The 26,267-nt window shown below is 37.9% G+C and overlaps 3 protein-coding genes across 3 annotated transcripts; 2 read left to right on the top strand and 1 right to left on the bottom strand.

Annotated features, from left to right (window-relative positions):
- The first annotated feature begins 2,002 nt into the window (after nucleotides 1-2,002).
- On the top strand, nucleotides 2,003-8,168 carry LOC136855027 (arrestin homolog). The gene is made up of 6 exons (XM_067131747.1): nucleotides 2,003-2,312; nucleotides 2,990-3,353; nucleotides 4,545-4,838; nucleotides 5,320-5,463; nucleotides 5,976-6,105; nucleotides 6,846-8,168. The coding sequence occupies exons 1-6, from the start codon at nucleotides 2,204-2,206 to the stop codon at nucleotides 6,936-6,938; spliced, it is 1,134 nt and encodes a 377-aa protein (XP_066987848.1). The 5' UTR covers nucleotides 2,003-2,203; the 3' UTR covers nucleotides 6,939-8,168.
- Nucleotides 8,169-12,306: 4,138 nt separating this feature from the next.
- LOC136855026 (arrestin homolog) lies at nucleotides 12,307-17,151 on the top strand. The gene is made up of 6 exons (XM_067131746.1): nucleotides 12,307-12,566; nucleotides 13,378-13,741; nucleotides 13,920-14,213; nucleotides 14,320-14,463; nucleotides 14,651-14,780; nucleotides 16,141-17,151. Exons 1-6 carry the CDS (start codon nucleotides 12,461-12,463, stop codon nucleotides 16,231-16,233), a joined length of 1,131 nt encoding a protein of 376 aa, XP_066987847.1. The 5' UTR covers nucleotides 12,307-12,460; the 3' UTR covers nucleotides 16,234-17,151.
- Nucleotides 17,152-19,104: 1,953 nt separating this feature from the next.
- On the bottom strand, nucleotides 19,105-25,714 carry LOC136855023 (apolipoprotein D-like). The gene is made up of 4 exons (XM_067131742.1): nucleotides 25,518-25,714; nucleotides 24,481-24,568; nucleotides 23,343-23,462; nucleotides 19,105-19,476 (listed from the first exon to the last, which is right to left on the bottom strand). Exons 1-4 carry the CDS (start codon nucleotides 25,623-25,625, stop codon nucleotides 19,244-19,246), a joined length of 549 nt encoding a protein of 182 aa, XP_066987843.1. The 5' UTR covers nucleotides 25,626-25,714; the 3' UTR covers nucleotides 19,105-19,243.
- Nucleotides 25,715-26,267: the final 553 nt, after the last annotated feature.

Here is a 26,267-nt window from a genome sequence, read left to right as displayed (position 1 = left end):
TGCAATACGGTTGTTATTGATGTCTAAATACCTTTGTTATTAATGCTGATGTTATTGTTATCAGTACCTTTGTTATTATATCAGTGTTATTGCATTAGTATTGTTCCCATCTATCTTATATTCTTTCCTTTTAGAGCAACAGGAATAAGAGGCCTGGAGTGGACCTCTGTATTCAGCCCAACCACCCGAAACGGGACAGCTTCCATTATTATCCATTATTATTATTATTATTATTATTATTATTATAAATACATCAGACTACCAATTACTTATCTAAGTGAACAACTACACTTGCACCGTAGATAATAAATAACAACAACAACCACTACAACAATGACAGACAAAACAACAAAATCAACAGTCAACAAAAGTAACAAGAACAACGAAAAAAGAAACAACGATTGCAACAGCAACAGAAAAAGAACGCCGAACAACATAGGACTATCGGAACAACCACAGAGAACCAGCGGGATAAACGGGCAGGAAATATCAAGGACGAGAGAGAGAGAGAGAGAGAGAGAGAGAGAGAGAGAGAGAGAGAGAGAGAGAGAGGGAGGAGGGAGGAGATGGCACAGAGGGTCTTCATTACAGCCTTGACCTTTTGTTAAATTTCTAATTCCCTTTCTTTTCCTGGGTGGCTGTCGCTACCTAGAGAGAGAGAGAGAGAGAGAGAGAGAGAGAGAGAGAGAGAGAGAGAGGTTTTTCTTGAATTAGCCATCGGTGCATTTATGAACGCTGTCAATTAATGTATGAATATAAATCGAAATATGAGCATATACACACTTAAGTAATTCAAAGTCAGTAATGAATTAGACTCATAAAAACAATTTTTGTTAAACTGGCTCCCCTTTAAAACTCAATATAAAAAAAATAATAAATAAATTATGAGGCCCTAAGAATAAACAAAAATAATCTAGAGACGAATTACTTTAAACTAGCGATGAATTACATTACACATGAAATTATGAAGTAACACGGTGCCCTTGCACCGGCTCAGTGGAGTTGCTGTAACTTGGCAAATGAAGGCAGTTTGATGAACGAGGATTCCATATTTGCCCCGTCGGAAGCTGCAGTGGCCCATTTATTGGCTTTTTTGGTTTATATTGCCGGCATGGAGGTTATTTCACCTAAAATTGGGATGGTTAGTCTATGGCAACTCCCGGTTTCCATAGACTTGCCGAAACGGACACCTGCGGGGGCTGTTTGGTCCATAGCAACTTCTGGTCTCCATTAGACCTACCCGAGACCAACATGACCAAGGTCTCAGAGTGGTAGTCGGTGGTTTGCAAGAGGGACAAAAACAACCATTTGATCCTGTAATGTGACCAAGTTATGAGCACACACACACACACACACACAAAAGGAGTATTATTCCCTAGACCCATCCATAACTTTTAATGAAGTTGGTCTTGAGCTTGCACGGGCTCTTGTGTTTTGAAGTTGACGAGCTAGTGCATAGATGTCCGGAAACCCTCAGTGGACACCTGTTTATAAGCGTCGTTATTAAACTAACCATTGGCCATTTTTCTTAGCCTTAAAAGCTTATTATTAAGGCAACAAAAATCTATGATTGGGCAAACTCTGGAATTTGGAGCTTAGTAAGATTTTATACAAGATTCCATATTAACGTTCCAACCACAGTGCATATGGTCAGATTCCAATAGACTGACCTAGCTACAAAAAAAAAAAAAAGGTAATTTAGAAGGGCCATTTTTGATGCTTGGGGAAGACACTTCCTGACTGCAGTGTCTTTACAAAAGCAGCATAAAAAACAAACGAGAGAGAGAGAGAGAGAGAGAGAGAGAGAGAGAGAGAGAGAGAGAGAGTTGCAAGGCTTCCACGAGAGCCGCTTTTGGCTTCAGCCGGTATGTATGCCACGTGGAAGAGGGCCCGCCAAAACCTTTTGCTTGCGAAAAATGGCGTCGCAGCTTTAGAGAAGAACTAGGTCTGTAATTTAATTAGTTCCTCAAGCGGTATATATTCGCCCCTGCGAATTCCTCACGCCATTCTCTAGCCTGGAACCGACAAACCTTCTTGGAACCTTCTTTCTCAATTTCCTTAGCCTAGTCCTTCGCGTACCGCCTTCACTTCAAAAAATCGTAAAAAAACCTCTTTCGAAGTTTCCCTTCCTGTGACTGACAAGCTCCCAGGGGCGTTCGCTTCTTTCTAAGAGCAGCAGAAAAAAAGCTAAACTTCTTTCAAAATGGTGGTTCAATTCAAGGTCTTCAAGAAGGCTGCCCCTAACGGCAAGCTGACCATCTACTTGGGTCGCCGTGACTTCGTCGACCATGTGTCGTCTGTCGACCCCGTTGGTGAGTACTGACTGTTTACATAGGCTCGAGGAACCTTTCAGGTTTGACCCTGTTAGTGAGTAATGAATGGTTAAGTAGGCTCACATAAGTGAGACCCTTTTGATGATCGGTTATTAGACTCACATATGTTTGAGGTCTTTCGATTGTCCCTGTTAGTGAAAGTGACTGGTTAAATAGGCTCCGCAGGCAGGTGGGAGCCTTTTGATGGCCGATTACTTAGACTCACATGTTACTCATATCTGTTGGAGCCTTCCGACTGTGACTGGTTAAGTAGTTTCACATATGTATGAACCTATCATTAGTCCCTGTTAAGGAGTAGCGTCTGGTTACACAGACCCATAAATATAGAAAGCATTACATAGACACATAAATATAGGACGCTTTCGACTGACCCAGTTCAATGAGTAATGACCGGTTAATTTGGTTCACATCTGTAGGGGCCTTTCGATTATCCCTGTTAGTGAGGAGTGACTGGTTAAGTAGTTATATCTGATGATTAACAAGGCAATCACCACTCCTTTGAGCCATCTTCGCATTGATTATATGACGACCATACATCCACAGAGCCGTTGCTTATTACCTAAAGAAAGCTAATGTGAATAAGAACTACACTGTGAGATTCGTTTTTGCTTTGTTAACTATCCCTCCTCTTCCTCCTCCTCCTCCTCCTCCTCCAGATGGCGTCCTGGTCGTTGACAGCAGCTACCTGCAAGGGAGGAGAGTCTTCGGCCAGCTGGTATGCAGCTTCAGGTACGGCCGCGAGGAGGACGAGGTCATGGGCCTCTGCTTCCAGAAGGACCTGTTCCTCGCCAGCCAGCAGATCTACCCTCCCAAGAGCGATAGCGAAGCCACGAAACTGCAGGAGCGCCTCATCAAGAAACTGGGCGGCGACGCCTACCCCTTCACCTTCAAGATGCCCGAGCAGGCGCCTCCTTCCATCACCATCCAGCCAGGCAAAGATGACGAGGGTCGTCCTTGCGGTGTCGAGTACTACGTCAAGGTTTACGTTGGAGAGAACGAGGAAGATCGCAGTCATAAGAGGTTCGTGGAGCAAGGAGGTTTTTGGGGATGTTCTGTGGGGTTGGCGTTCACCAAGGTCAGGTTTTTAGGGATGTTTTAGATAGCTAATGGGGTTTGTGTTCCACAAGGTCAGGTTTTTGGGATGTTTTAGATGAGTAATGGGTCTGGCATTCCCCAAGGAGAGTTTTTGGGGATTTTAGATAATTATAAGGGTTGGAGTTCCCCAAGGTCAAGTTTATGTAAAACTATCTAACCCTAATTACTTCTGCTAGTCAAGCAAAAGCTCCTTTTCCTACTAGTCAAACAAGAACATCTTGTGCTACTGGTCAAGGAAAAACTTCTTATCCTACTAGTATTCTACTAGTCAAGTAGAAATTTCTTACCTTACTAGTCATGCAAAGGGACCATGCAAAAGACACCTTAACCCAACTAGTCACGAATAGACATTTTTATCTTACTAGCCATGCAAAGACATTTTCATCTTACTAGCCATGCAAAGGGAACATTTTCATCTTACTAGCCATGAAAAAACATTTCTATCTTACTAGCCACGCAAAGACATTTTCGTCTTACTAGCCATGCTAAGACATCTTCATCTTGCTAGCCACGCAAAGAGAACATTTCTTATTTTACTAGCTATGAAAAAACATCAATTTTTATCTTACTACCCATAAAAAGACATAATTTTTATCTTACTAACCATAAAATGACATCACTTATCTTACGAGCCATGAAAACATCATTTTTATCATACTGACCATGCATGGACAACATTTTTATCTTATTAACCATGCAAAGACATCATTTTTTATCCTACTAACCATGCAAAGACATCATTTTTATCTTACTAACCATGCAAGAACAACATTTTTATCTCACTAACCATGCAAGAATAACATTTTTATCTCACTAAACATAAAAAGACATCATTTTTATCTTACTAACCATGCAAGAACATTTTTATCTTACTAACCATAAAAAGACATAATTTTTATCTTACTAACCATGCAAGAACAACATTTTTATCTCACTAACCATAAAAAGACATCATTTTTATCTTACTAACCACGCAAAGACAACATTTTTATATCACTAACCATCCTACAGACATCACTTTTTATCTCACCAACCATAAAAAGACATCACTTTTACCTCACTAACCATAAAAAAGACCTCTCTCAATCCCTCACACCCTTTCCCCTTTCCCCCCAGATCTACCATCCAGCTGAACATCCGCCGCATCCAGTTCGCCCCCAGCAAGACCGGCCGCCAGCCCTGCACCGTCGTCCGGAAGGACTTCATGCTGAGCCCTGGAGAGCTGGAGCTGGAGGTCACCCTGGACAAGCAGCTCTACTACCACAACGAGAAGATCAACATCAACGTGACCATCCGGAACCACAGCAACAAGACCGTCAAGAAAATCAAGGCCGCTGTCCAGCAAATCGTCGATATTTGCCTGTTCAGCGGCGGTCAATATCGCAGCACTGTGTCCAGCGTCGAGACTCAGTGAGTCTTCTGAAAGGGTTTTTTGGTATTTTATTCTGTTCATTGGGTGTCTAAATCATATGATATTGGCTGATTTATTATATTTATATGGCGTCTCGTTACCAGGGTCACTGATATCATATGATAAGGCTACTAGAATTTTTTTTCTCCATTTTTTCAGAAGTCTGGGTTACTCAAAATCCAATGTTCACTCGTATAAGTCTTGTGAAAAGTTTACATTGATCCAAAATCCAGCTATTTTCAGTATGAATATTCTAATAATTTTTTTTATTGGGCGTTATTCATTCGACATCCAGTAAATAAGTCAACGAGCCTTTGATCTTTTCAAATTAGTCAATGAATATTTAAACCATTCATTCACTGCGCAATGGAATTCTGAGCAATTAGGCCTAGTACTCTTTTCAACTTGCAGGTTACGTTCGCATCAACTCCACCTGTTTTATTACATCTTATTCCTCTTCTTCTTCTCCTCCTCCAACAGGGAGGGATGTCCCATCTCCCCTGGCTCGGCCCTGCAGAAGGTGCTGCAGCTGACCCCGACGCTCTCTTCCAACATGGATCGTCGGGGCGTTGCCCTCGACGGACATCTGAAGAACATTCACACCAATCTGGCTTCTTCTACGCTGTGAGTGGTTTTAAATAATAATAATAATAATAATAATAATAATAATAATAATAATAATAATAATAATAATAATAATAATAATAATAATAACTATTATTATTATTATTATTATTATTATTATTATTATTATTATTATTATTATTATTATTATTATTATCTTGATGTAAGCCAAAAGCCCTATAGTAGACCAGCAAGCTTCCACAAAATAAAGTTATCATAATGATTTAACAGAGAGAGAGAGAGAGAGAGAGAGAGAGAGAGAGAGAGAGATTCTCTCAATTTAAAGTGGTGTCCCTTTCCAGAGTACTGCACAATTATTGGCAATGCCTTTTGCAGTAATTGAGAATCTAATGAAAATAATAAAAATACTGCTTTAAAATCTAATGCATAATGAGTATTAAACTTCTATAATAACAACAAAATATTCTCTAATCTCTTAAACATATAAAAAAAACTTTATAACGATATTTGTGGGAAATAAATCTTAATTTTCTTTTTTTCAAATTTTCTAGTCTCGCCAACCCAGAGAACCGTGACATCTTCGGAATGGTGGTCTCCTACACCGTCAAGGTGAAGCTCTACCTCGGTGCCATGGGCGGTGAGGTCACAGCCGAGCTGCCCTTCGTCCTCATGCATCCTAAGGTGAGTCATTTTGAAAAGTCAGGTCAAAGGGCTGACTGAAAAAATGACCATTTCTTATGTCTGAAAGGGTCACAGATTACAGCTTCTGGAATGGTCTTGGACCAAAGTTTTAGCTTGAAAGGAAATGCAGTTGATCTCTTAAATAGTTTTTAGGTCAAATCACAGGCAAAACAGCTGTAGCTAATTTCAGAACATCTGCAGCTGATCTCTGAAATGTGGTTTAGGTCAAAGACTAGCAGAGCTGTTGCAACTGATCTCTGTTTGAGTTACAGATCAGCTTCTGCTGATCTCGTAATTTGGTTCATATAAAAATATATGCTCAGAAACATAGCCAATGCTATTATCAATGGGTCTTACATTAAAATACTAACAATGAGTAGCTGGACCAAACCTCTCAGTGGATTTTAGGTGAAACTAGAAGCTTGAGAACAACTACAACTTATCTCTGAGGGGGGTTTCAGGTCAAATTTCTGGCACAGCAGCTGTAGCTGATCTCCTTTGTGAGTTTCAGGTCAAAGGGCTTGCTTGAAACAGATGCATCTTATCATTAAACTGCTTTCAGACCAAAGCACTAGTTTCACAGATCTCTGAATGGGTCTTGAATCAAAGCACCAGCTGGAAAAGGTGCAGTTGTACTCTGAGAGGGTATCTTATCAGAGCACTAGCTGTTTTTTTTTTTTTTTAAATTGATCCTTAAAAGAGGTATAAAAGATTTGTAACGTTCCTTTAACCTGTTGCAGCCTGACTTACGTCGTATGATGCGTGCTGACAGCCAAGCTCAGGTTGAGGCCTTCCGCTCTGAAAGCATGGGTGTCTCCGTCGACCAGGATTAAACAACATGAGACAGACCAACTTTCCAGCCGAACAACTAAAGAAGAAGATCTGTTCATCAAGTGCCACCTCAGAAACTACCAGGAAACCAAATTCGGCAGCATATAAGGATATTGACAATAGCAAGATTTTTCATCGATTCATTAGGTCTAATAGACGAGTTCAATGATCATGCTAATTCATTGGCGTTTTATTGCAATTATACGATTATCCAAACGCGAAATTAAAAATAATTGAGGAATACAATACAGTCTATGGTTCTTGAAGAAGTACTCCCCTGTAATGACAATTATTATTAAAAGATACCTTCCTTTAGGCTTTTGGACTAAGTGCTCGTCAAAACAATTGATTTATCGAAAACATCTTAGGCCGATGATTTCTATCAGCGAATCTTGTCTTGTTCACAGCGTTATCCCTTGATTTGTGTAAAAAAATCATAAGTGTTTTAGAGGAAAATTACAAAGCTACTACATTATTTACTTAACGATTTACACGTCAATTTTCATATTTTCCATATAGAACTCCGCAAGACCTAAATTTACCAAAAATACATTTTCAGTTTCGAAGGTACCTCGAGAGATCACTTAGTCCGAGCCATACCTTTGCCACGCCTAGACTCATGCATGCTAGTTGAAAATCCCACCTTCTCACCTCCCTTCTCGTTGTTATATCTTTCAAAAAAGAGCAATCCAGTGCTAAAGAATATATTTTTTTGTTTTGTGAAAGCAAAATAAAAGTGCAGCCTATAGGACTATTGTGGAAACGAAAACGAAAGATGCTGGAAGTGGAGTCCAGTGTTTTTCCGGCTGAATGGACCGTTGAAGTTGTGCAATTGTGCAAAAGTGGCCTTTTTTTGGGGGACCAATGATTACAGTAAAGTGCAGAAAATCCGACTGAATAATTTCTGAGTGTTTTTGAAAGAAAAGCTGTGCTTCTGGAAAGCTTTGTATTTGGTATTTATTGATTTATTTGATCTTAATCTTTTTTTCATGTGATAATCTTTGCTCTACAGCAGTTTCCAAATTTCAGAAATCGTGACTACAGATAAGCTTTATTGTAGTTTTCATTTAAATCCTGCCTAGTTTGAAATCTCAGCTCAGAAACACCACTGTCTTTTTTTTTAAGCTTGTTTTTGCCTCTTTATGTTCATAATTACACTTATTGGCCAGTTCATCAACAATCATCTATTCCAATTTGCAGAATTATTAGGCAATAAATGAGATTGAATCCAATTTGTATGTTTTCCTGAAACCTAAAATTGGTGAAAAATTATGCAAGTGACCCTGAAGATATTTGTCCAGCGGCTTAAGGAATAAACCAAAGGTTCCAGTGAGTATTACTGCCTATGGTATGCAGGCTAACTGAAACTGTATATTTTCCTGAAACCTTAAATTGGTGAAAAATTATGCAAGTGACCATGAAGATATTTGTCCAGCGGCTTAAGGAATAAACTAACGGTTCCAGAGAAATTACTGCCTATGGTGCACAGGCTAACTGAAACTGCAGCGTGTTCGCTTAGGCAAAATCCAGGGAAACCCGCAGATGCCGTAGTACTATAGAACCTCCTCCGTCAGCAGTATGTTCCAAGATCACTAGAGCTCAGAGATAGCAGTCGTAAGGCTTCCTGGGTGGCAACAGCCTTCGTGAAGGGACTGTTTCAACTCGATGGTGGTTCAGATAATGCCTCCCTCGCCCCGTGTAGAGACTTAATGGGATTAATGGGTACTATGTCCTCAGGTACAACTTTCCCTACTGAAACACACACACACACACATATGTATGTAATCTGCAGACATCAGCCATCCCAAACTCCATTCATGACTTATCTTCTTAGTCCATAACTTTCAACATTGCAGCTGCGTCTATACTATCCCTTTTCTCCCTCCTCACATCACTCAAGCAATAGACATTTAACCGCCACAAATATAACACACTCTTATCTCAGCCCCATTTTTATACCAAACCAGTCACTCCCATGCCTACAAACCCTAACGCATGCGTCATTTCTCTTGCAAGCATTTTTTAGTTTTCTGTAAAATAAAACTATTGAGATTGCTATTTGTCTGTCCACACACTTTTTCTGTCCGCCCTCAGACCTTAAAAACTACTGAGGCTAGAGGGCTGCAAATTGTTATGTTGATCATCCACCCTTCAATCATCAAACATACCAAATTGCAGCCCTCCAGCCACAGTAGTTTTTATTTTATTTAAGGTTAAATTTAGCCATGATCGTGCGTCTGGCACTGCTATCGGTGCCAGCAACACATGCCACCACCACCGGGTCGTGGCTGAAAATTTCATGGGCCGCGGCTGAGAGTTTCATAGGCCGTGGCTGAGAGTTTCATACAGTATTATACACTGTACAGAAAACTCAATTGCGCCGAAGACACCTCGGCGCATTTTTTAATTGCTTTCAGTAATTTACCCTCCAGACTATCCATCCTCAACGGTCCCCATATTCATTCTCAATTAATTCTATCAAAAGCGTCCTTTAGGCCCATGTATGCCTAATTCAGCCTTCTCCCTTGTCTAAGTTAAGTATATCTTAGTTTAACCAGACCACTGAGCTGATTAACATCTCTCCTAGGGCTGGCCCGAAGGATTAGACTTATCTTACGCGGCTAAGAACCAATTGGTTGCCTAGCAACGGGACCTACAGCTTATTGTGGAATCCGAACCACATTATAGCGAGAAATGAATTTCTATCACCAGAAATAAATTCCTCTTATTCTTCGTTGGCCGGTCGGAGATTCGAACTCGCGGCCAACGGAGTGGTAGCTGAGAACGGAACCCCCTCGCCCAACGAAGAACTTTCCCTTGTCTAAACCAACACTGTTCTTAATAATAATAATAATAATAATAATAATAATAATAATAATAATAATAATAATAATTAAAATTATTATTATTATTATTATTATTATTATAGACTACCTATGCTTCTAATAATAATAATGATGATAATAATGATAATGATAATAATAGTAATATACTCCCTATGCTTCTAATATAATAATAATAATAATAATAATAATAATAATAATAATAATAATTTATTATTATTATTTATTATTATTATATTAGAAGCATAGGAGAGATATTGTTATTATCATCATTATCATTATTATCATCATTATTATTATTAAACATAAATAGTCTATAATAATAATAATAATAATAATAATAATAATAATAATAATAATAATAATAATAATAATAGACTCCCTATGCTTCTAATTACAGGAATCTTTTAATAATAATAATAATAATAATAATAATAATAATAATAATAATAATAAGAGACACCCAATGCCCTGTTCTTCTAATTAATGGTACTAACGAACCAACCAACATATTTTATCAGAAGCTTAAAATTTTAGCTCCATCGGCCTACAAAACATTACAGGGACGAGATAACCCTTTTCAGTTACTCCATTTCTAAACGCTACTCAATTCTTACTTTCTCAAAACCCTTAGAATTCAGTTTTCTTCTTTCTAATCACTAGAAAGGCTTCCACGAGGCAAGATCTGCTGAAGACCTATACCCCCGCCCCCGCCTCATTTTACGGATATTTGGTCAACTCGTCCCGAGTCATTCCAAAGCGTTTTTCTCAATTGGCTGAGCCTAGAGAATTCCAGCCAATACTTCCTATTTAGGCTTTTCTTCTTCTCTAAAAAGAAAGAGATTGTTGCTGAAGTGGTTCGAGGTCAGGGCCCAGTGGAGGATATTATTATTATTATTATTATTATTATTATTATTATTATTATTATTATTATTATTATTATTATTCAGAAGATAAACCCATATTCACTTGGAATGAGGCTTCAGGGACCATTGACTTGAAATTCAAGCTTCCAAAGAGGTGTTCAATTTGAAAGAAGTTACATAAGGTAACAGGATATACAGAAAGAAGAGATTACTTATTAGAAAAGAAAACAGATATTAATTAAAAGATTAACAGATAAATTGATAAAAATCTGAGTAAATTATCAGAACACAAAGCGAACTGTTTTAAGGTATAGTAATGCCTTGTATCTTCCAATTGCTCAACATATAATAATAATAATAATAATAATAATAATAATAATAATAATAATAATAATAATAATAATATCAGCTCAGGGCCATAGACAAGTAGATACAATACAGTACACAAAATTTAGACACACGAGATAAGTAAAAAATGAGCCGAAGTTTCTTCGGCGCAATCCAATTTTCTGTACAGCCGATACAGCGTATAATCAAGGCCACCGAAAATAGACCTACCTTTCGGTGGTCTCGGGATAATGCTATATGAACCGCGGGCCATGAAACTTTAATCACGGCCCGATGGTGGCCTATCCTATATCGTTGCCAGAAGCACGATTATGGCTAACTTTAACCTTAAATAGAATAACAACTACTGAGGCTAGAGGGCTGCAATTTGGTATGTTGGATGATTGGAGGGTGGATGGTCAACATACCAATTTGCAGCCGTCTAGCCTCAGTAGTTTTTAAGATCTGAGGGCGGACAGAAAATGTGCGGACAGAATAAAATGCTGATGGACAGACAAAGCGGCACAATAGTTTTCTTTTACAGAAAACTTGAAAGTGATAATAATGGACGGTTACACCCAAAATTAATAATAATAATAATAATAATAATAATAATAATAATAATAATAATAATAATAATAATAATAATAATAATAATAAGAAACAAATCCAAAGTTATGTAGAGGCACATATATTTAAAAATTATTTCTTTACAAAGAGTTTTCGGGAATCGTTCGATTCCTCTTTTCAACTGAAAAGAGGAATCGAACAGATTCCCGTAAGCTCTTTTCTGTAGAGATTTATCTTTAAATATACGTACCCATAAAAAACTGTGTATTTGTTTCCCCATTTCAAGACTCATGCTACTATGAGTAATCTTTAAATCATCAATTAATGTTTTAGAAATAAGGTTTTTGGCGTTATACAGTCTTTGCATTTTAAATTATTTTTTTTAAACTTCAATCATCATTATTATTATAATAAAAAATATGATTCAAAATAACTGCATTTTTTATTTCACTAATAAGTGGTGTTACACTTTCAGTAACTTATTTGTTAGTTTTTTCTTTATTTATTTTAGGAGACGGTCTAGCTTAAAAAGCTTGCTTTTATTTCCATTGTTATTTTAGACTAAACCAGCCCTACGCTAGTACGGGCTCTTACCCTAAAAGTAAACTGTATCTACAAATCTCATAACTCATCCATAATCTTTTACTGGAAGCTTTTTTTTTCGAACCCTTACGTAAAAACACGACACGTGGCTCGGCGTCACATGACCGAGAGACCTTTCGGTACTCAGCAAAACCTTTCCCCCCTCTGATCCAATTAACTTCAGTCCACCGAGCGTTCTAGACCTATACATATAAATACTCTCCTCTACGACTAGAGACTCGCCATTCCTCTTCGCTGCACGAAAGGAAAAGGGAGAGAAAAGTGCTAGGCTCACTCAGGACCTGAAGATCTAACGCATACGCCAAAGAGTTCAAGATGGTGCAGTTCAAAGTCTTCAAGAAAGCTTCTCCCAACGGCAAGCTGACCATCTACATGGGTCGCCGTGACTTCGTGGATCATGTGTCAGCTGTTGACCCCGTCGGTGAGTAGCAGGAGATCTTAGCCTAGGCCTATGCTGTAGTACTAAGCTTTCTATTCAACTTCGTCTCTGAATTCATATATAAAATCTAAAGCTTTGTCTGTAAGTCTAGTACTAAGCTTATTGTTTTGCTTACTCAGATCTAAAGGCCTTGTCTACAGGTCTAGGCCTATGCTATATCTTTCTCACTTCGTTATCTTCATGCATTGCAAGCTCTTCTTTTCTTTTTTCAGCCTAATTCCTACCCAGAGTAGTTTTTAATAAGTTTCCGTCCCTTGTACATATAAATAATTAGATTATTAATATTGCTTTGGTTCTGCCAAATATAATTCTTCAGTTTAAGAGGCTAATTGCTCTTTTCTTCGTGTTTAATAAAAGCAGTGAAAAAGTGAAAAGTATCTAGTTACAGAGTCATTGAAAATAACTTTTCCATGTTTTATTTTGTTGTTTTATTAATTAGTTCAGTTTTGGGCAGTCATTTTCTCTTTTTCAAAGATATGCGAAGAAACATTTTGGAAGATGTAGCTATTAACCAATCGGAAATTTTTTACAAATATTTACTTGTAAGTTTCAACCATCTGAAAACATTTTTGGTTAAAAAGAGATTTTTGGATTCCGTATTTTCCGAGGCCTTTTTCTTCATCACGTATTTTATCTTGTAACAGTTATTTTCTTTTGTTTTATAAGATAATTCTTGTAGTTGTTTGATTTTATTATTTTTATTTCCCGCCAAACGAGAGCTTTTTGTTAACGAGAAACTTGACAATTTAATTTTCTCATCTCATACAACTGTGGTGTTCATTTCCCTCAACAGATGGCGTTGTCGTCATCGACCCCAGCTACCTCCAGGGCCGAAGGATCTTCGGACAGCTCGTCTGCAGCTTCCGATATGGCCGAGAGGAGGACGAAGTCATGGGCCTCAACTTCCAGAAGGACCTGTACTTGGCATGCGAACAGATCTACCCACCCAAGGAGGACACGGAGCCCACGAAGCTTCAGGAGCGCCTGATCAAGAAGTTGGGCGCCAACTCCTACGCCTTCACGTTCAAGATGCCCGAACAAGCTCCTCCTTCCATCACCATCCAGCCCGGCAAAGACGACGAGGGTCGCCCCTGCGGTGTTGAGTACTACATCAAGGTTTACGTGGGAGACAACGCCGAGGATCGTAGCCACAAGAGGTGAGGTTTACCGAACGTTCTAGTCTTTAACTGATTCTTATGTGCTTTGTGATTAGAGTTCTCTGTATACTGTACCTTCAGAAAGCTGTCTTGAAATATCAGTTGTATCAAAAGATAAGTATAGAAAGTGGTATGAAATTGTTACTAATCTCATAAACTGAACGTTACCCTCACATAGGTCTACAGTTCAGCTGAATGTTCGTAGAATTCAGTTCGCACCTAGCAAAGCTGGCCGTCAGCCCACCACCATCGTTCGCAAAGATTTCTTGATGAGCCCTGGGGAACTTGAGCTGGAAGTATCCCTTGACAAGCAGCTTTATTACCATAATGAGAAGATTGCCATCAACGCTATCATCAGGAACCACAGCAACAAGACTGTCAAGAAAATCAAGGCCGCTGTCCAGCAATCTGTCGATATCTGTCTGTTCAGTGGTGGGCAGTACCGCAGCAATGTTGCTAGTGTGGAGACACAGTAAGTTTCTTTCATACTCTAAGTATCATGATGGTGATGATATGACCATTAAAGTTCTCCGGTATTTTGTATCAAAGGTTGTTAACGAAGATGCTCTTGCCCCTAGGGAAGGTTGCCCAGTTACCCCTGGATCCGCCCTTCAGAAGGTGCTTTACTTGACACCATCACTCTCATCCAACATGGATCGCCGTGGTATTGCCCTTGACGGCCACCTCAAGAACATCCACACTAACTTGGCCTCTTCTACTCTGTAAGTTTGTTTAGATTTACTACAGCATCCATGGTTTTGCAATTGTTATCTTGAAAGAATAATTAAGTATTAATAGCTTATACACACTTTAGAAGATTAAGGCAATGACTGACCTGCAGCTTCATGCTACCCAGTCAGTATTCACAACCACAGACAAAAGCTAAATTGAACACGCCTTCTTTTCCAGCCTCGCCAATCCAGAGAACCGCGATATCTTTGGAATGGTAATCTCATACACCGTTAAGGTCAAGCTATACTTGGGTGCCATGGGTGGTGAAGTGACTGCTGAACTGCCTTTCGTTCTCATGCATCCCAAGGTAAGTAACCCCAAAAATGTTGATTAATGTCAAACTTTTGCCTTGCTATTTTTGGGAAAGTGGTAGACTCATCTTGAAACTAGTATAGACTTTGAAAGGCAACGGATGTAGGTCATATCTTGTTAGTACAGTGTCAAATACTTTTAGATGGGTAGATTCATCTTGGAAACAAATATAGACTTTGAAAAGCAACGGATGTAGGTCATATCTTGTTAGTACAGTGTCAAATACTTTTAGATGGGTAGATTCATCTTGAAACAAATATAGACTTTGAAAAGCAACGGATGTAGGTCATATCTTGTTAGTACAGTGTCAAATACTTTTAGATGGGTAGATTCATCTTGAAACAAATATAGACTTTGAAAAGCAACCGATGTAGGTCATATCTTGTTAGTACAGTGTCAAATACTTTTAGATGGGTAGATTCATCTTGAAACAAATATAGACTTTGAAAAAGCAACCGATGTAGGTCATATCTTGTTAGTACAGTGTCAAATACTTTTAGATGGGTAGATTCATCTTGAAACAAATATAGACTTTGAAAAGCAACGGATGTAGGTCATATCTTGTTAGTACAGTGTCAAATACTTTTAGATGGGTAGATTCATCTTGAAACAAATATAGACTTTGAAAAAGCAACGGATGTAGGTCATATCTTGTTAGTACAGTGTCAAATACTTTTAGATGGGTAGATTCATCTTGAAACAAATATAGACTTTGAAAAGCAACCGATGTAGGTCATATCTTGTTAGTACAGTGTCAAATACTTTTAGATGGGTAGATTCAATCTGAAACAAATATAGACTTTGAAAAAGCAACCGATGTAGGTCATATCTTGTTAGTACAGTGTCAAATACTTTAGATGGGTAGATTCATCTTGAAACAAATATAGACTTTGAAAAAGCAACGGATGTAGGTCATATCTTGTTAGTACAGTGTCAAATACTTTTAGATGGGTAGATTCATCTTGAAACAAATATAGACTTTGAAAAGCAACTGATGTAGGTCATATCTTGTTAGTACAGTGTCAAATACTTTTAGATGGGTAGATTCATCTTGAAACAAATATAGACTTTGAAAAGCAACGGATGTAGGTCATATCTTGTTAGTACAGTGTCAAATACTTTTAGATGGGTAGATTCATCTTGAAACAAATATAGACTTTGAAAAGCAACGGATGTAGGTCATATCTTATTAGTACAGTGTCAAATACTTTTAGATACAGCAATTATCAGAACGTAGTGGAAATATTCTTATCATATACACCAGAGAACCATGGTTGGCTTTGATATATTAACACAACCATGATTCTAAATCGCTCGGCGTAGGTATAAAAATGTCTTCTCTCTCCCCCGTCTAGCCTGACATGAGAGCTCTGATGCGTTCTGACAGCCAGGCTCAGGTGGAGGCCTTCCGCTCTGAGAGCATGGGAGCCTCTGTTGACCAGGACTAAGAACACTAGCAGTGTCGAAGATAAACAACCTCAGAAGATGGAAGCTTTTTCGTCATTGCCATGAAGATAAATTGATTGTTATTCGTCATCAAGAAATGAAGCCTTGTCTTTCTGTAATCTCAGAGAGACTGCATATCCTATCTTTTGAATTCTGTCGTCTCCATCTTCAGTACAGTGGGGTTGTTTCATCTTTGAGAATTCCATGATTTTTCCCCCCTTGAATTAGATGAACCAAGTAATTATGCCAAGATATCCTCAGTTAGAAAGTTGCTAAAAGCTCTTGTCCTTACCTCCCAACAGTTTCCTTTATAAAAGTGAATTATTCAACTCCCCTTTATCTTTTCTGTGATACAGTTCTAGAAAACATGGTACTAGGCCATTCGAACGTCCACTGATGGTTTGGGTGTTTTCTAAGTGCTACTTCTAGATAGAAAGTGCAGCCAACAGGACTATTGTGAAATGAAATCGAAATGAGAAAAATGCTGGAAACGGAGTTCAGTGTTTTTCAGGGTGAATGGACCATTGAAATTGTGCATTTTTTGCAAAAAGTGGCCAACTTATGGACCGATGATGTTTTTAAAATATTCAAGTTTGCTCAAACGAAGCCTTCAGGTAATATGAAGAAACAAATTGCATTCAAAATTTAAAAAAAAAAAAAAAGTGCTGTGTTGTGAAAATAATTTGAAGATTTTTTTTTTACATATTTTAGGCCAAGGTGATATTTTCAAACTTTGACGTCTGAAAGAATTTTAACAGCAGGTGAAAATTGTCAGTTTTGACTGTGGACTTCTGTCTAGCTTTTGGATTTTTCATTTATTAGTCATCGTTTTCAATTGTATTTTCCTTTGATTCCTGTCAAACTGATTGATAGATGTTTTACTTTCCAGATCTAATCAAATAAAACTTCAGATCCCAAAATGAACTTCATATTATTTACACTGCAACCTTTTGTAAACAGCTTATTAATCTGATGAAGAGTTAGAGGAATTTATTTCTGGTGATGGAAATTCATTTCTCGCTATAACGTGGTTCGGATTCCACAAAAAGCTGTAGGTCCCGTTGCTAAGTAACCAATTGGTTCTTCGCCACGCAAAATAAGTCTAATCCTTCGGGCCAGCCCTAGGAGAGCTGTTAATCAGCTCAGTGGTCTGGTAAAACTAAGGTATACTTCTTCTTAAGAATTACCACTGGCCTAGGCTATGGCAGTCTTTAGGCCTAGGTTACAGCCGTATTTAGGCCTAGCTTACTGCCGTATTTAAGCCTAGGTTACATAAGCTCTGTACAATGTGAACTGTGACACCACTGCACAGAACTCAATCGGTCATCTGATTTTATATGACAATGCTTCATTCACAGTTGTCAGAAAGGATTAATGACTTTTATCTAATCACCATGAAAAAATGAAAAGTCACAGATGCTGAATTCCTCAAAACTGGCAAGTACTTGGATGGGTGACCATATGGGACTGGGTTAGCAAGCAACCTCATGCCAAAAACAAAATAGGGTTAAAAGCGTGACCTAGAATTGGTCACTAGGGGACCAGAGAAGCTAAAAGAGCCATTATCTAATTATAATCTTTAGTTATTATTTACATTTTTCTTTTTTTCCAGGTTTCTCTGAGCTTGGGCTAGAAAAAGGCAGGAGGTTTCTCGACCCCTTGACCTTTCACCTTTAAAGAAAAAGTTACAATATATATATATACATATATATATATATATATATATATATATATATATATATATATATATATGTATATATATACATATAAATATATATATATACATATATATATATATATATATATATATATATATATATATGGTTTCAAAGAGTCTTAAGCTTTTAGTTCTCAGCCAGTTTCCTGGGATGAGGTTGCTGCCCTATAGACTATCTCTCCCTTACAGTGACCCACCACAGTTAACTAACTGCTAGGTACATATCACACTGCTTACTTCAAAGCTATGAGCATCTGCTCTAATAAAATATCTCGAGAACCGATGAACGGATTTCCATGAAATTTGATGCTTCTGTCTTTCCAGACTTATAATCCTGAGTTGCCAGTCCCGATGGCCTCTGCGCATAAAAAAAAAAAAGAGGGAATCGGGGTCACTGTGTTACACTCCTAGGGAGGGGGGAGGGTGGTGGAGGATGGGGTTGAGGTCCCTAGGTCTTGTATGGCTTCCGAAGTAATTCTTCTTCTTCTTCTGCAACTTTTCTCGTCAAATATTATAACCTTCATAGCGCTACTTTTACAGCTTCTGCTGTTTCTACTACTGTTTTTTTCTACTAATACGACCACTTCTCTTATTATTATTATTATTATTATTATTATTATTATTATTATTATTATTATTATTATTATTATTCAGAAGATGAGCCCTGTTTATATGGAGCAAGCCCACATGGTCAATTGACTTGAAATTCAAACGTCCAAAGAATATGGAGTTCATTAGAAAGAAACAACGAAACGTAATGGGAAATACCGAAAGAGATCACTCATTGAAGAAGAAAAAATAAATTAAAAAACAATAAATGAATAGATAAAAAATATAAGTAAATTATCGAAATACAAGGAAAATTGTTTTAGGGTAGTAATGCATTGCATCTTCGCTTGAACTTCGGGAGAAGTTCGACAGCAAGGCACATTTAACGCATATTGGTGCTGCTGCTCAGCAAATCTAGTTGCTCTCGGCAGGGAAAGGGCCCTTGAATGTGAAAGATCTCTGCTACCACGAATGATACTTCTTGTGCTGTTTTGTGTAGCTATCAGAAAAGCAGTCTAACCCCACCACCTTTTCACTACTGAGTATGAAAGGATCTATGTAAGTATGACAAAAGGTAATAAGAATAATAGGCCAATAAGACAGAAAGCCAAGAACAATAACCTTTATCGAAGACTGGTGACATCCATTACTGAAATAAATAAACGAGAAAGATACATTGAACTAGGAAAAAAAAAAACAGGAAAAATCTCAAACAATATCTCTTTGAAAAACCCTCGCGTTTATCCCTAGGGAAACTCGCAAGGCTCCTGTATCGTCTTGACGAACCTTTGCGTGTCGATTCCCCATTTTTCGAAGGCTCTCATGGCCGTTTCCATTTCCTCCAAGGTAAGCGTGTTCCTGCGTCCCAAAATCCAAGCTTGGTCCATGTGTCCAAGGCCCAGGAAATTTTGGCAGGAGTAAACAGTAGTGTAGTTTTCGTAGTCTGTGTCTAACACGTTATAGCTTCCGGTGAAAGGAACTGTTGTTGGAGAAGAGGAAATATGATTGGTTTTTATATGAACCTGGTAGGCCTATTTGCAACCATACAGGTTATCGACACTTTCTGAGAGTAAATAAACAAAACTTGGCTGAAAAGATCTCTCAAAAACATTTATGTTAACCAGCTACAAACATCCAGTCAATTAAAGAGGATTTTGTAAAGTCCTTGGAGTCAGCAATGAGCCTTTTAAAATCCCACACCTTGGTGCGCAAAAACGCCAAAATACGAAGTCTGCGCAGCTTACTCTGCTACTTGCAACGCGCTACTAATTGGCCTAATATGCTCTAGCAGTCTAAAGAAGGCTTTCGTACCTAACAGTCTTATTTAACCTACACGAGGAAAAAATTTTGAAAAGTTAAGGAAATATATTACGTGCATTCACCTGTACAGTTTGTGAATGGAGAGTACATTATCATTAGTCATCAAAATAATTGTTTATCTATGGAGACCTATCAGCCCTTACTTGGTTCATCAGGCAGACCCCATTCATTTATCAATTACATTTTGTAGTTTTCTATAATAACTTGCTCTGTGGAGTAACGATTTGAAAATTACTTCTTGTACTACTTGTAGTTTTGCAGTGTCCTAAAAAAATCCACTCTGCAATATCTCTGTTGCATATGTTATAACATAAGACGAATGAACAATTTTACACACCCATTTACACTTACACAGCAGTAAGTACCAGAGAGAGAGAGAGAGAGAGAGAGAGAGAGAGAGAGAGAGAGAGAGAGAGAGAGAGAGAGAGAGAGCACTTACACAGAAGTAAGTACCAGAGAGAGAGAGAGTAGAGTACACTTATTAAGCAGTAAATACCAGAGAGAGAGGGGGGAGGAGGAGAGAGCCCTTGCGCAGCAATAAGTACCAGAGAGAGAGAGAGAGAGAAACTTTCTAGCCCGCTAAGGTGACCGAAGACCTTATTCAAAGCCAGAAATAAGGAAAGTAGCCTCAAAAGAACCACGAGATCAGAGAGAAGACGTACGAGCGCAATCCTGTTATGTGATTGAATTGAAGACGCCCAACTGCCCTTCTTCATCCCAGAGCAGGTGGGAGGTCGAGACGCGTGCCGTACCGATCACGGGAATACAGAAATCGATCGTATGCAAAATAAATGGTGACCTGACCTGACGTAGTGACTAGCAAGCAAGATTAGTAAAGATACTGATGAAGTAAGAAGAAACACAACATAAAAAAGATACATGAATGAACTACGATGAAGAAGGAGTTAAATTTGAAACAACTGAAGAAAACAAAATGAAAATTATAGGATTGTAACGAAACTACTGTAGTTGTATTCATTATAACGACGAGGAATTGAATTTCGTGAAACAGGCAATAAAAATCAAAATGACAAAAAAGACCAAGTTTATGGTGTTGGCATAAACCATAAAATCAAGGCACGAGAAAAACCATATTTCATATGACAGCAAAGCGAAATAGCTTGGATAAACATTCACGAGACAGCTCTACCATGTTAAAATTATTGCAAATAGCAATGGGGCAAACGTTCCAGTGACTTTGACCTATTTAGTGAGGTATATGCGAGTTCACACAAACACACACACACACACACACGCCCATAATGACTCCACCTTTCCAGGAAATTTTAAATTATAACCGGATCTATCGCAATGTTCTGTTCATTCTTTTCAAGATGTACGTTTACCAATAGACGACGCTGACGTGAGTCTCTGTCCCGCTTTACGTTTTGGTGTAGTTTTGGTGTCTAAATAACAAGTAATATCTTTCTCCCATTGAGCCATTCGTGACTCTAAATAGTCATTTTCGCATTAGGATTTGTAGATTTTCTATTAATTAAGTGATTGTGCAGTAGTACGAAGCAGATATTAATTTGTTCGAAGTGTTATACTTTCAAGTTCTTTGGTGTTACGTCCCTGTTAGTGCTCTTACTTGCCTGCTGTTATTGGAAAGGCGGTCGCTCCCAGTGCTTTTACAATCGTTATCAAGTGCCAGTGAAAGGAAGGTGAGGAGTACAGTAATTTTAATTATTTATGGGGAACTAGGGGGGCAAGGAACACCAAACCAAGTCAGGATATTGACCTAGGCTATGTTGCTTTGAAAGGATTGATTAGGTTTTGTTGCTTAGGCATCGGAGCTAGGCTACCCTATATGAAGTTACTATTCAGTGTCGACTTTTGTTTAACATTTTTGTTATTTGAGCTATTTTGCATTAATTTAAATGGCAAAAAAATCACTACTAATGTTAAATGTGACAAATGCTACGGTTAGGCTAAAAACAGTAAAGATTGATGGATTCGGTTAAAAACTAACGCCAAAAACTAATAACCGTGTCAGTAGCCCTAGCACTAAATTAGCTTTGCAGGTGACATATCTAAATGCCCAAAGATAAACAGGATTAGTATCTTTAGTTACCATTTTTACATGTCAGTAAATGTTTATAAACACTGCAATATTTTGTGAATGTGATAAAGCCTAACTAACCTAACCAACCTTTCATAACCTAACATGACCCAACCTAGCCTAGCCAGCATTATTTTATAAATTGCCAATACACCATATGATATTGTAACCTACATTTTTGAAAAGCACTCTTCATCAGATTACGACTTATAAGGTAAGACAATACCCCCCCCCATAGCTAATACGGAAAAATTGTAACCAGTAAACACCCCTAGGTTACGTGGTATTATTTTATATTGGCAACTTATAAAATTTTACCACCTAGCCTACCCCACCCCCATCTTTCACCAGCACATTTGATTACTGTAATTGAGTAGAATTGATCATTCTTGTTATTTTTAAAATGGTTTTTGTGGTTTACAAGTATCTTAGTAACTACCCTGACTTTTTAGACATTTTATATTTTTAACGCTTGATTGGCCATTCCAGTTATGACTGCCTTATGTAGAGATAACTTATTGTATTGAAAAAGACATACTTCATTAGGAGAGGTGCTCGACTAGCGAGTTGACGAAAGTACCCTGCAGGGATGACTTTTGGTAGTTTTCGCTATATACAAATCATTAAGAATGTGTGAATTATATCTTACACCGCGTCAAGATGTTTTGACACATTCCTCTGCCCTTAGATGTGACATATTTGTAGCCATTCATATTTTTGAAAGTTGTTTTTCTCTTCATTGTTTGTCAGAGAATTTTAGAGGAAGAGGTACTTTTCCTAGTGCCTAGGTGTGTTTCTGTTGACCAACTAACTCATGAACATAGCGACACCTTTCCGTGGATGATCCACGGGAAGTGATTAATATTTGGTGGATGTTGATGTAAAACTGGACATTTTGCTGTAACAGTTATTTCTTATATTCAAGCTTCATGTCCAGGAATTATCTTTGCCCAAAATGCAGAGCGGAATCGTGCAATAGTTCATGCAGATCCTGGTAATTGATCTGTGAAGTAAACTATGGTCTCATACGGGTGGGAATTGGCGTAGGTATATATGTGCTATATGGGTACTTTCTAGTTGCATATTCATAATGCTCAAATCTAAATATTTTGCAGTAATATATACAAAGGCAATGCCACGAAGGAAAATGAAATGACAGAATGGTGCTAGGCCTTTCGACTTACTGTCCTTTACTTAGCAAGTTTGCTGAGTAAAGGACAATAAGTCAATAGGCCTACCACCACTCCATCGTTTCATTTTCATTCGTGGCATCGCCTTTATTTATGTATTCATCACGTTCCATATTTTCGTGGTTCAGTTATATATACAGTATATATTATATACATATATAATTCATCTTCTGGAGAGGATTTGCTTATGGGTGAAAGAAGAGAGAATAAAAAAAAACTTAATAAAATCAGGAAGTAAGAGGAAGAGAGACCAGAAACTTAACATAGCCTCACCTCCATCTAAGTGCAGAGCGAGGGCCCCAGGCACCTCGGTCGTCTCGACAAACCCGAATATTTCGGTGAACGTCCCGTCAGCGTCTAGGCCGGCGTTGTGAACTCCGACGGTCCCGTCTCCTGTTTGATGGACGGAATAATAATAAAACAGAAAGGAGTGGCGAGCAGTCAATTTAAAAGTGAATCGATTATGAATCAGTATTGAGGTACAGATCGTAAGTGCGTTCCCATGACACTCATTCTGGCTACTGTTTAATATATGCGCACCCACTTTTCATCGTTTTTTTACATTGGATTACAATAAAAAGATATAATATAATATATATATATATATATATATATATATATATATATATATATATATATATATATATATATATATATAGTAATGTGTATGTATATATGTGTGTGTGTGTGGGTAAGTGCTTTTGAAATTCGTATAATTGTGGAATAACAGTCCAGTTACGCTTATTGCGTGCATCACAATCATTAATTGAATAATTTCAGTTACTGCTCAAATAGAATATTGCTATTCCTACTGCCACTGTCCGTGAACCAGATTTTGTCAAATTATTTTTCGACACCATGAATTCAATTTTATGCGTGACAAAGCTCGAACGAAGTGTATTATGTAAATAATATAGTTAAGACCTTAGATTAGTGGTTCTTAACCAGGGGTGCTAGTAAGTACCCTTAGGGAGTGCGAAGCCGGTTCCTAAGGGGTGCGAGATGCCTATGAATAATAAAGCGAAATATATTTTTATATACGCATGTTATTTTTTTCTGCAAAAAAATAAAAATAAAAATAATAATAATTATTATTTTTTATGTCAGCAATTCAGGGGTTGCGAGAACTGACTGCTGATTTGAAAGGGGTGCATACATTGAAAAAAAAAGGTTAAGAACCACTGCCTTAGATATATCGTTAGCATACAATTTCCCAACCGCTGCCGACGAACATTGGCCTATATATTTCTGGTTTAGAGTGACCAGGAGATTCTGTATATATGTATGTGTTTGTGTGTATGTCATTTTGTGTGTTTATTTTGTTTTATTAGCCACAATAACCTCGTATAATCTCGATTTCCTTACCCCCATTTTTGGACGGACTACTTACCCCCGCGTATGTGATACTAACCTCTGTCAGTGTACTCGGCGTAGTTACAGGTCTGTCCGTACTCGAATACCATGGGGACCCTGGCGATCTCGAACCATTTACCCAGATACTATAAAAAGGAAAAGGAAAAGAGGGGAAAAATATATTTATCACGCAATCAGACAACCTTCCAGTTGATATGTGTCAGTTGTTTTTAATATATTCGCCTTATTTTTATCTTTTTTGACCAGAGTTAGTCATGTAGTAGGAGTTTAGGACTGTCTTTTGTCGTGTATTGGGATGCATCTGTATTGAATAGTTATTTTTATGGGAATTTTAATGCCTGTTTATGACCTTAATTGCATTATGGAGCGGCACATTTAGTAACGGACAATTATGAATAAAAACTAATAAAAATTAGGCCTGCTGTATATCAATGACAATTATTCTTTTGTTAATTACTGAAATCGAAAAACGTATGTGCCCCGTGTTTTTACAGTTTGTTGCTGATAATTGGATAAGTAATATACAAGAAAATTAGTCAGAATAGCTAGCCTAGTTGAAATTCTAAGGTAGGTCTGAGTGTTTACAGATGGTGTGGTCATGTGGAGAAAAGGCTGGTGAAAGTGTTGGGCTGATAGAGAAGAGTAAGAACTACGAAGTACATGATAAATGGATGGAAGAGGTGGTAGAAAGGAAGGGTCTTGATATCAGGGAAGTGAGAGAAAGCTTGCTGGATAGAGGTGAGGGGCACAGTGTGTGTGTGTGTGTGTGTGTGTGTAAGGATGTTGGACTTAATTCTGTTAAGGCTTTTGTATATCTCCTCTCCTTTGAAGCCAACTGCTATTAAGAGAAGTGACTGAATATTATAAATAAGTATATTGTTGTTGCACATTTTTTTATTTCATTACGTATATCCTGTCATGACTCAGCCTGGCAACTGGCTCTGTTCTATCCCACTAATTTAAGCCAGTGAATTGCTCATCCCTTAAATCAGGTTTGAATAATAATAATAATAATAATAATAATAATAATAATAATAATAATAATAATAATAATAATAATAATATTTTCCTTACGGGTTTGACGGTGAAGTCAGTCATCGGGATGAAGTCAGGGCAGGGACCTGGCACAATCCCTTGTGCCCAAGTAACCCCTACAATCAGAGAGAAAATCAATAACTTCATGATGGCGATGACCCTTTCTGGAGTAGGTGCTGACGGCTGTGAGTTTTGGTTTCGAATTTCTGTCGGATCTTTCTGCTTTGCATTTATACCCACCCCTGCTGACCTGCCCCAACGTTGGCAAAGGCCTTTTGTAATGCGTTTTGTAAGGCGTTGCGCAAGTTTTTTTTTCTTTTCTTTTTTCTTGAGAAGTGACATCTGCCACGTTCCCATGTCAGTTATGCCTTCTTAGAAGTTGAAAGGGGTTTTTATTTTATGTAAGTGTGGGTTTGAATATTAACCATGACGTTAGTTATATGTGTATATTGTAACAAGGCAAAATTAGCAGTGAATTACTCCATCGAATATCACTGTTGATAGGTAGATAGAATATACAGTTTAGGTCGAAGGCCAAGCGCTGGGACCTGTGAGGTCATTCAGCGCTAAAGGGAAAATTGAGAGTAAGAGGTTTAAAAGGTGTACCAGGAGGAAAACCTCCCAGTTGCACTATGAAACATTGTTAGAGGGGGATTGAAAGTAAGATGGAAAAGAGAATATGAATGGAGGTATAGAAAAAGGAATGAAAAGGGTTGCAGCTAAGGGCCGAAGGGACGCTGCAAAGAACCTTAAGTAATGCCTACAGTGCACCGTGTGAGGTGCACTGGC

The sequence above is a fragment of the Macrobrachium rosenbergii genome, chromosome 30 (assembly GCF_040412425.1).
Source record: "Macrobrachium rosenbergii isolate ZJJX-2024 chromosome 30, ASM4041242v1, whole genome shotgun sequence".
Lineage (NCBI taxonomy): Eukaryota > Metazoa > Arthropoda > Malacostraca > Decapoda > Palaemonidae > Macrobrachium > Macrobrachium rosenbergii.
Note: the sequence above shows the minus strand (reverse complement) of the source record. Positions and strands in the feature narration are given on the sequence as shown.

What these genes read in the sequence shown, in the direction of transcription:
- LOC136855023 (XM_067131742.1), bottom strand. Translation starts at nt 25,625, where the DNA reads ATGAAGTTATTGATTTTCTCTCTGATTGTAGGGGTTACTTGGGCACAA. An exon ending in CGCCGAGTACACTGACAGAG is followed by an intron (nt 23,463 to 24,480) that starts GTTAGTATCACA and finishes TCCATCAAACAG; the next exon opens with GAGACGGGACCGTCGGAGTT. An exon ending in CGCTCTGCACTTAGATGGAG is followed by an intron (nt 19,477 to 23,342) that starts GTGAGGCTATGT and finishes CTCCAACAACAG; the next exon opens with TTCCTTTCACCGGAAGCTAT.
- LOC136855026 (XM_067131746.1), top strand. Translation starts at nt 12,461, where the DNA reads ATGGTGCAGTTCAAAGTCTTCAAGAAAGCTTCTCCCAACGGCAAGCTG. An exon ending in GTCAGCTGTTGACCCCGTCG is followed by an intron (nt 12,567 to 13,377) that starts GTGAGTAGCAGG and finishes TTCCCTCAACAG; the next exon opens with ATGGCGTTGTCGTCATCGAC. An exon ending in AACTTGGCCTCTTCTACTCT is followed by an intron (nt 14,464 to 14,650) that starts GTAAGTTTGTTT and finishes CTTCTTTTCCAG; the next exon opens with CCTCGCCAATCCAGAGAACC.
- LOC136855027 (XM_067131747.1), top strand. Translation starts at nt 2,204, where the DNA reads ATGGTGGTTCAATTCAAGGTCTTCAAGAAGGCTGCCCCTAACGGCAAG. An exon ending in GTGTCCAGCGTCGAGACTCA is followed by an intron (nt 4,839 to 5,319) that starts GTGAGTCTTCTG and finishes CTCCTCCAACAG; the next exon opens with GGAGGGATGTCCCATCTCCC. An exon ending in AATCTGGCTTCTTCTACGCT is followed by an intron (nt 5,464 to 5,975) that starts GTGAGTGGTTTT and finishes CAAATTTTCTAG; the next exon opens with TCTCGCCAACCCAGAGAACC.